General features: G+C 37.6%; 1 protein-coding gene across 1 annotated transcript; it reads right to left on the reverse strand.

The window, feature by feature from the left end:
* Window positions 1-495: 495 nt before the first annotated feature.
* Window positions 496-9099, reverse strand: LOC141487431 (uncharacterized). Its single transcript, XM_074186508.1, has 2 exons — window positions 2793-9099; window positions 496-2728 (listed from the first exon to the last, which is right to left on the reverse strand). Exon 2 carries the CDS (start codon window positions 2725-2727, stop codon window positions 2017-2019), a length of 711 nt encoding a protein of 236 aa, XP_074042609.1. The 5' UTR covers window position 2728; window positions 2793-9099; the 3' UTR covers window positions 496-2016.
* Window positions 9100-11213: the final 2114 nt, after the last annotated feature.

Genomic DNA, 11213 nt, shown 5'->3' on the forward strand with positions numbered 1-11213 from the left:
CCAACCTGTGGCACAATAACCGTGGACCTACTGGTCAAAAAAAAAACAACAGCCCTTTTCAGGGCTACATTATTCACACAAACAGTAGTTAGTTGTATTAGTATTCATAGATTATGTGACAAATGAATACTTTGACTAATAAAAGTCTAAGTTGGAAATTTGTTAGTCTTTGAATATCTATACATTATATGACAAATAAATTACTACTTTGACTGAAAAGTCGAAATTTGGAATTTGATAGTCATTGAATATCTATGCATATGATGAGTACTACTTTAAATGAAAGTTGAAGTTGGCATTTTGTCAATCATTGTATGCATATAATGATGAATACTTTCACATACATATATTTCGTTTGAGATTATAATGTTAACATAATGTTAACAATGGTATGAATCTGTTTCTGTTTGAAAGTATAATGGTAGCTCTGAAAAGAGCTATTTTTTTTTTATTGTTTCAGTCGTTAATTGTAGCCCAGGAAGGGGTTGTTATTTTTTTATTAATCCATGCAATGATATGGACTAACGCTCCTCATCATCAGAAACAATAATTATGGTATCGTCATCTGAATCAGATGATATACTAATGATATCATCCTCATAGTCATCTGAATCAGATGATATACTCATGATGTCGTCGTCGTCATAATCATCTGAATCAGATGATATACTAATCACATCATCCGCATTATTATCGTCAACAGCATCTATGTCGTCCTGAATACCTTGTTCCACTCGTTCTGCGAAATCATCAGGAAGATCATAGATTCGCTGCAGAAATTGAGCGAAGGTTGTACTCAAATGATCAGACGTTGAATCTATTTCATGTACTTGGATGGGTCCTGTACTCGACATTGTGGAAGAATGATATAGAACTGGGATTGTTGCTATATTTATATTGGAAGAAATGAAATGGAGGGGGTGAAATGTAGAACAGTGTTTGAGATTCGAAAACATCAAGAATGAAACTCTGAGCGATTATTAGGAGAAATTCTTAGTGATTATTATGGAAAAAAAAAACTAATAAGAGGGGGAGGAAGGGAGAGGAAGGGAGGAAGACACTGCCCCAGCCTCGCAGTGCCTCGTGTACACCAACCAAAAAGTGTGTACTCCGTGGAAGGAAAGGAAAGGAAATGATGGACGAGTAGATGATTATATGTCATCATCGGAATTGAGGACATCATCATCGATCAGGATTGGGGATGGCGGAGGACTATCCTCGATGAGGATAGGGGATGGTGGAGGACGTCTAACGTCAAGCTCGTCATCAGCATCATCGCCAGAGTCGTCGTCGTCATCATCGTCGTCGTCGCTGCTCATTGGGACAATGTCATCATGAGCAGGGTCCCACCATCCGTCAGGATCTGTATATTCCGAATCGTCCAAGTGTCCTTCGTCACTGTACTGGGATAACAGTAATTGAAGTTGTACCCCTGATCCGGGCAGCTATAGGGTTCGGAGGTTGAATCGGGTTCCATCTCGATGCTAGCTGATCAACTGAATGTTTCATCAGATGATTTCTACTTTTATACTTTCGAGAGGGAGTGGGAGAGGAGTGGGACATTGAGTAGGGGTAAATTGCAGTGTGACATAAGACATATTCAATGAGTAGGAGTAAATTGCAAAGTGACATAAGACATATTCAATGAAAGAGATACTTGAATGGATAAAATACAAATGAAATATACTTGTCGATTTCACTATGAAACATGTCTATTTTTTTATTTTTTAAATTTTCTTCACATGAAATTATTTACAAGTGATTAGAGAACACAAAAATTGATGTGAGGTATTTGTCTAGAAGAACTTGGAATTGAAATAAAAAAATAATAATAATAATAAGAGGAAGTGAAGAAAAATGCTCCAACCATCGCATTGTTCAATGTGTACCAAACCAAAAAACAGTGTACACCTTTTATTCCACTTCCTTTTCCTTTATTCAATATAAACTTAACAAATATAAACTTAAAACTACCATAATTAAATATTCCTAACTAACCTAAAACTAATCTTATATTTACACTTTATCTACAAAAAGAGTGTCCATAACTGTCACTACTTTTTTGTACAGCTCTATCGAAGAGGTCTCTGCTTTACACCTTTCCTGCAGAGATGCATAATTCCGATCTATTTCGGCCATTTCCTTCTGGAGTTCCCTCCGTCGGTTATCCATTTCAGCCATTTGTCGCTTCATGGTAACCAACGCGGCCTCGCTAGATCGGGAAGCTCGTTCTGCTTCCTTACATCTCTGCAGAAAAACACTCAACTTTTCACTAACCTCTCCGATAGGCTGTGGCACCAACACCTCAGGATCCGCCGGTGTCACTGGCAGCGGTGGTAGTCGCACCACCAACGGGGACAATATCACCAACTCCGGGGAAGGAATCCTCGGAGTTTCCACTGCTGCTGGTGCTGCTGCTGGTGTGGAGGCCCTCTTACGAGAGGTCGAAAAACTACCTGCATAAGGATTAGTCCTATTGCAAGTAGCTCGGTACTTTGAAATAGGACCAACCCTTGCTGCAGGTCGTTGGCAAACCTTCTTCACAGCCCTGACTTCCTCCTCCTCCTCGAATAAGTCAGGGCTAGAAGATCTGCACCTAACTCGCGAAAGCGAAGTGGTTGCCTGGTCACCCGTCACCGCTCTCGAAGATGCTGCCTCCTCCTGGTCAGCGGACACCGGCAGAATAGACGCCACAGCATTATTCACCTCCTGTGTATTGGTTGCCATTCTGAAAAAGAAGAAATAATACAAAGTTAGTTGATATAAAAAAATAACATTCTTAATTTACTTACTCAAATGTCAAGTTAGTCGTTGGAAGCTACTGCCTTGAAGTGGAGTGGACTGCTCTCGATGAGATGACTTCTCGAACTGAATGTTGTAGAGTGCTCTCCGGAGGGTATCGACTTCGATGCGTGAGTGGTGGGAAAATGGTGGGAGCGCACATGCGCGTTGAGGGTAGGGGTGTACATGCGCAAATGTTGGGAGTCGGGGGGGGGCGGGGCTTCGGGGAGGGGAGGGGCGGGGCTTCGGAAAGGGGGCGGGGCTTCGGGAAGGGGCGGGGTATCCGAAAAGTTGGTGGCGAAGGGGGGGGTGGCCCTAACGGGCCACGCCCACTGCCTGGGCTCCGCCCAGGTGGGTGGGGCCTCCGGCCCCAGGTAGGCGGGACATCTGCGCCCGCTTCGCGCGCGCGTTCCTAACATAATATGCAACCGAACACCTAACCTAACGTATGTATTAACGTAACCTAACCTAGTACGCTAACCTACCGCTATGCAACCGAACACCTAACCTAACGTATGTATCAACGTAACCTAACCTAGTACGCTAACCTACCGTAAGTCATAATCTTACCTAACCTACAGTAACTATTAACCTAACCTAACCTAACCTAACCTAACCTAACGAGGGAATACTAACCTAACACCTAACCTAACGTAAGTATGCAGCTAATCTAACGTAACTATTAACCTAACCTAACGAGGGAATACATTCACCATGTTGGTTCCATTAATACATCATCAGTTGGTTTTGGTTTTGGTTGTATTATTCTATGATTTGGATTAATGTTCAGTCCTGGATATCCCAGTCCACCTGATGATGATGGCCTGACTTTATAGTTTCTCTCCAAAACTTCTTTATGGTTTTTCTCCAATACTTCAACTCTCTGTTCCAGTACATCATACTTTTTCATTGTAGTCCCTGTTATGTTTGACATAGCATCAAATTTTTTATTTGTAGACGCTGTTATGTCAGACATTTTTATGTCTACATCACTTGTAAGTTTGTCAAATTTACGAGTGAAAGTTATCCGAGCCTCTGCAATTTTATCGTCAAATGCTTGCCGGGCGTCCCGAGCAATATTGCCTATTGTGGATTGTATTGCAGCTTGTAGGGCTAGAAGTATAACTTCCTTTGCTCCATTAATTTCCCCCTCAAGATATGATACAGTTACACAATCACTCTTGTCAATTGGTTCACTTGTATTTTTCAATATTTTCCTTTGCATGTCATAATGACCATCTTTTGTTAATTTAAAACCATTCCCAGGAGGACCTCGAATGACATTACCACCCCATTTTCTTTTTCTACCAAACTTATCGATTGTTTTAGACATTGTGCACTCTACGATGATTCTCTTCAAACTGATATTTCTGTCATTTACATTATACTATATATTGCAGTAATTGATTAGGGAAATAGAAATAATACAAATAAAATTTTAATCATTTTATATTCATTACAGTAATACATATACATACATACATAATACATTAATATCACATTACTTCTATCATATATTATTAATTATAAATGGCTACATAAATATCAATATTGAATTTTCCGGTTTTGAAGATATTGAATGATATTTCAATCATTGATCTCGGCAGATAATAAATTAATCAATTGATCCAATGGAGTCTCCTGAGATTGTGATTGTTGAATAATATTACTTATCCAACGAATGTTCTCATTTGGATCGTTTTCATAAAATTCAATATCATTATGACCCCAAGGAAGAGTGTGGGTAGTATTCGGAATGATAAATCGTTTATCGTCGTGATATGATAATGCAACTTTATTTTTCAATTCAGTATACATATCATGTAACACGCTTCTAAATGAATTCATCTTTCTGAATATCATACCACCTTGTTCGACGATTTTTTGATAATCTTCGCATGTCAATTCATTCTTTATTACAGATCGTTTAACCCCTTTGGCTTTCTTAAATCCACCATCAACAGATTTCACATAATATGCTTTAGCACCTGTACCATAAAAACTCATGATTGGATCATTTGGAAATTCATCTTTGAAGTTACCCAAGACTGAACTTGTTACTGGAATATTGAATTGGTTAACTATACTGTAATTGGATGTATCAAATCTACTTATGTTAGTTTTTATGAATTCATAAAAATTTTCTGTGTTTACTTTAAGAATGAGCGAGTCGGTATCTGTGTAAAGTAAAGAGACATTTTCATCAAAGTGTTGTTTGATGCATCCATAGAAAAAGTCATACATGACTGTTTTAGATAATTCTAATATGGAAAATCCCAAATATAATGGTTTATCGTAATGAACCTTCACTCTACCCAATTGAATGGCAACGGAATTATCAGTGAAAATTGAACAATTTTTGAAATTTGGTTTGACTATGAGAGTGCTGGCACCTATATTTTTCTTTATATTTTCCCAATGTGTAACGAGTCTAACATCAATTCGATTATCTACATTCTCCATTGTCTTTCCATACACCGCATTATTCATTAGTTTATAGAAATCTTTAACAGATTTGTTGTTAGACCTATTACGCATTTCAGTATTAAGATCTATATAGGGTTTCATCCAGCATGATTGTTTGAATTTCAATACTCTATGTGTATTCATTACAATCAATCCATTTTTGACAGCTTGCTGTAGATTCCTATAATGAACAATATATTTTCTTTTATCATTCAAATTTGGAATTAATTTGGGAATTTTCGATTGTGTACGAGGTGGTATTATTTTTTCGACTAAAAATGGAAGGTCAGAATGTTTATCATGCAACTCTTGTGGATAATGAATGTCCACTTCAAATACATACCCATACGGACTATCAGTACTCACATCCATCACATCAAGATTAAGAATTTCATTTGGTGTCAACCATGTAAATTCACTTGTTGGTAGAGGTTGTGACATACTGTGACCGTATAGATTTGTTGCATCTAAATATGTAATGAATGTGGAAGGTTCATTGGGATTATAATTCGGTAAAAATCTATTATTTGCTATATGTTTCCTCTCGCTACATTGACTAATTCCACCTCGTATACCTTTTTGAAAAAAGTGAATCATATCAATGTCAGTTAGTAATTCCAATTCAACATTAGTGAACTTCAACATGGCATCCCATGATAATCCAGGTGCAGTGTAATATTGTGCCGGATCTAAGTTATATATCTCTAAACTTGTGGTGCGGAAGTTTTCAAAAATATCACATAGTAGCAATACATCCGACTTCAAATACAAATCAGAGTATTCCCCCAAATTCTGACACTCGAATAAATTCCAAACATTTCTAGCCCTATCATAATCAGTTTCCGATATATATTCACAATTGAGTGTGTCATAAAACTGATTTTTTGTCGGAAGTAATGGATAATTCAATTTGTCAATGTCATCAACAAAACTATATGGAAATACACCTTTCTGTCTCATCAAATTGAATTTCTCAATTTGTGGGAAATGTTTGTGCATCTCCAAACATTGATCGGAGGTCAAGTTTGCACCCAACTTCTCCAACGAATTAGTCATAAATTTATAACTATCGATAAATCTCATTTTGAGATAATTCTTCCTAACCACACCATCTTTATCGGTATAGCTGTGTGTAAAGAGATGCTTCGTGAAAGATATATATTTCTCTTTAGTTTGCGGGATAACATCAACTTTCTCTTTATTCCTATACAATTCTTTTATGAATAAATGACAATCATAACCACTTAAATTATGAAAAATGATAGGTATGAAGTTTGGTATTTTGAAATTTAAATTACATTTCGAGTGAGCGGCATGTGATCTTTTCTTTCCTGTGACATGACAATGATCTCTTACTTTGACTTCACCATCAGTAAATGCTTTATTACATATACCACAAGTTCTGGCTGCAGCAAACTGTTCTTCTTCTTCGACAGTTTGTGTATCCATTGGTTTAGGGTTTCTGAGATGATTTTCATGTATCTCTTTCAAATCATCTTCAATGCTACTCACAAATTTCTGAGCTGCATCTACACCCCTATATGTAACAAATTTTGACAAATCATCATTATATGAACACTTTATCAAATAAGCAAATGAATATGGGGCATGTTTGAATGTTTTAATCGTGTATGAACTTTCAGGATTTGGCTCATTCACATGAATCGGTTTAAGCACTGATTCAAAATCAGCATACACTACAAATGGCACCCTCATTTGCCTCTCAAAGTTTTCAAACATTAGTTTATTTTCCGCAACCATTCTACCATATTTATTGATCTTTAAATTAGTAGTTGGTGTTGTGGTACTAATGTGATTACAATCATACATATTATGACGTAAAAGCAATCTCTCATCAGAAAAATATATCAAACATCCGTCACAAAAATATTTTTTCTGTCTATGAGCTGATAGTTGATTAGAAACTAATCTTGAAAGATCTTTGATCCAACAATAGTGACCATTACCGGAGTCATCAGTTATAAACAACAAATTGACATGTCTCCGGAGTCTTCTCTGTGAGTATCGCAATGGACCAATCACTTCATACTTCATTTTACCCTTCTCAAATGTACTCTCTAAACCGTAAACATTAATTGAAATATCATTCCTATCTTCGAATATTTCAATACTCTTATTATTAACTTTAACCGGAAAATCCTTACCTGTGACATCTAAAACAGTGGAAAAATGTGGATATGACGTAAGTTCGGACACTCGACTATCTGCAGGATATAATGCTGATGTTATAGCCCAAGCAAAACAATATTGATCTTCATTACGAACATTCACAACAGCTTTCTTCCATTGAATACATTGAGGCAGCTTCACATATGAACGTCCTTCCAGTGGACTGTATTTATTAATGTTGACCTCGAGAAACAATATTTTTTCACAAGTCCAACCTGAATTATAAAAAAAAATATTACTATTCAATCTTATTGAAATTTTCAAAAAATAAATACCTGAGTCACGATCCTGGAACTCAGTCGTTTGAGCCACAATTACATCACGGAATCCATCAAAAACAGCATTAAAATCTGAAGATTGGTCCACTATTTTATTTTGGGAATTAAATGACTTCGTGTCCCTCGAATCATCAGTCTGAAGAATATAATTCCCAAAAACTTCCATATTCACCTTGATGCTTTCATGGATCCTGATGGCTGATTCCAGTAATTCAATGACCTTCTGCCTAATCTCATTGAAAAATGACATGTAGTCACTGGTTACAATCGAACTCTCCACCCTGTATGTAGCAATGCGGCAATTGAATGCATTCGTTATAATTTGAACACCGTCAGACAATTGAACACATGCATTATTTTTATGACTCATGGTTCTTCGGTGAGAATTCACTTGGGTCATAGGAATTGTCACATTACAACAATTGCACGTATACATAGGTGTTGCATTATCCACTCTCACCCGTTTCACTGCAGGCCCTCCTTGGCAACTCTGGAGCTGATGCCGACGAAGATTATCACTACGAGTGAAAGATTTACCACAGTCACAGGAATACATTTTATATAATAGTTCTCACTAACTCACTTGATGTGAACTGACATAGCCAACACTCGTACGCTTCTTAAATACACTCTGATAGGACCCGTCAAGACGTCATAGCCAACCCCACTTCTCAACTACATGCGCCAAGATTACCTCCCAACTGAATGCGATAACAGATGTCGATATACGAGCAAGCAGTGGTCGTTGCGGTCTCGGAGAGGGTAGACGTTAGGCAGACGGTCCTCGGCTGCCGTGGTGTCACCATCGATAGCGGGGCTAGAGCAATGCGTTACATCACAACCTTCATCGCTTCGGGAGAGGTGAGGGCAGACCGATGAATACGCATTACTCTGCCACACGTCGTGGAGTGAACATGTCGCTCTCTAGCCGTTGAACGGTTATTGCTGTGACGTCACTCCACTACTAACTTGGTACCCTCACACCGATGGAGCATTTATTACTTGGAGGATCTTCGAAGTATGCAGACGTATGTTTGTACATAGACAAACAAGCACATGATGAAACCCTGTACCGTGCATTCTCCTACACACACACACACACACACATAAACACACAAAATCTCATATGAAAAAAAAATCTGAACGATCCATGCACCAGACACTTCAAGGTCACAACGCCTTGACTTCACTGCACAACAAAAAATGCAAATAACACGTCATATTGGTGGGGGGAGGATTAGAACCGGGAAAAAAATTCTGAACGATCCATACACCACACCCTTCAAGGTCACATCACCTTGACTTCACCAAACAACAACCAATAAAAAAAGCAATTAATACGTCATAGTGGTGGGGGGAGGCCGAGAATCAGCTGTAAACAACTACTAACGTATCCTGTTAATGAATTATAATACTAGGAACGCGTAAATGTAAGCTACGATTTTGCATTTCAGCTTCGTGGACAGGAAGTTTGGCCATATCTGAATAGGTGGGCCCGAAAATGTATTTAAAATGAAAACTGACTTTTTTGGATTTGGCAATACTAATTAGTCACTTAATTGGCGGAGTGGCGATCGGACAGTTGCAGAATAGGGTCGCGAAACAGAGTGGCGATCGGACAGTTGCGGAAGAGGGTCGCGAAAGTCAGTAGCGGAAGAGGGTCGCGAAAGTCAGTAGCGGAAGAGGGTTGTGAAAAGGGATTTTGCGAAAAAAGGATTTTGCGAGAGAGGAGTTGCGAAAAGAGAGTTGCGAAAATTGATTGGGGGACGGTGGCGATCGGCCAGTTGCGGAAGTCGGTCGCGAAAATGAATTGCGATGGAGAAGTTGCAAAAGTCAGTTGAAAAGTCAGTTGCGAAAAGAATCCTTTGCGATCGAGAGTTAATTGGGAGAGTTGCGACAAGGGACTTTACAAAAAGGGATTTTATGATAGTGGAATTACGGTAAATTGCGGTCAGTGAGTTGATTGTGGTTGTTTCGTTTGGTGACACTTAGAACGGATTTGTATTTTACACGGATACCCTACCTGAGAGGAAGACCAGAACCCAGTATAATATTGTGAGTGAATTTGGATTTTTACTAACCCCCATGTCGGTATAGAGAGAGAGGATGTCATTTTAATTTTGTAATAATTATATTATTGTTGTTTCGTCTTGGGGACGATATAAGAAGGGCAATAAATTACACTACGCCCCTTCTATATGTGTAAATATCAGCAATCAGTACACACGGGTTCGAAGCCACACAATTTCAAATAATCACTTAGAATTTTCAAAAAACTCGAATAGAGTAATTTGGATTTTCATGTAAGTTGCAATTCTACCTTATGAGAGATTCTATAACATTTCACAAGTTGATAAAGAGATAATTTTTGTTTGAGAATCATCTATTTCAGATGTGATTTCTAGTTGAATTTGGATTTTATCTTTCGAACATTTTAATTTATTGGTTTTGTTTTACTCTCATGTTATATTTTCACATAGTTTTTTTTAATCCCCCCCCCACTGTCATCAAGCCGAAGTTTATTTTGCCACACAATTTTCGAATCAATTGAGTTACTACTTTTTATATTGATATTTCAGATTGATTCATGAATTTTAGAATTATGTTGTATATTTTTTCATTTAGTGTAGCTGAAAGCACAGTTACATTAGTTGGAAACGAAAGATTCGAAGAAAGTAAAGTATTCAAGAAATCCGTCCGGTACAGTTCGAAGATGGGGCATGTGAATAGTATGTGATTTATATCTGTTGGAGAAAAATTGTCACAAGAGCATAATGGATTCACATCAATGCCTATTTTTGCCAGATGTGCAGAAAACTTACCATAGTTCATTTTCATTCGTGTGATGGTAGTGGCGTAAAATCTTGAAAAGTTGAAGTTGTCTATATGGGGGATACTTTTAAGGATAGTGGGGTAGATTAATGGAGGATGATTTTTTGATTCAGAAGAAAATTATTTCCAGAGTACCCCTCAATTTAGTCGTATTTCATATCTATCGTCTGAGACTATATCTTGCGGGAAGCTGATATCAGTTATTAATTCTAGAGAGGTGGCTTTTTTCGCTGACACAACTATTTTTTATTTTCGGCAATACCCGAATGACCTTTGATCCAAATGAAAACAATGTCAATTTCATAACTGAAGAAGTACTCTAAAGTTTGTATAATTTCAAAAATAAGTAAATTTTTATTGATATGTCTTTTGTAATTTGTAAAGGAAAGAAGTTATTTATTTGTTATGGTCTATAAACATACCTGTTTATTCTTTTTATTGGTTTCGTAATATAAGCCTAATCTGAAGCTTGTTGTTTTTTAATGGCTCATTATTCGAGCAAGTCTCGCACCATTTCAGGATAGTTGAAGGGCCTTTAGCCTCAAGTATTAGCCTCTTGCCTCGTTTCGGAGTAGAACTTACAAGGAAAACCATCTCAAGAAGGTACACGATGTAGTTAGGTTTCAAAAAGACAGGCCCTAGTGCGATCTACACGAACCCTACAAC

Source organism: Leptinotarsa decemlineata, unplaced genomic scaffold (assembly GCF_025532065.1).
Source record: "Leptinotarsa decemlineata unplaced genomic scaffold, Ldec_3_MD MMD2_P_RNA_scaffold_2, whole genome shotgun sequence".
In the NCBI taxonomy this organism is placed as follows: domain Eukaryota; kingdom Metazoa; phylum Arthropoda; class Insecta; order Coleoptera; family Chrysomelidae; genus Leptinotarsa; species Leptinotarsa decemlineata.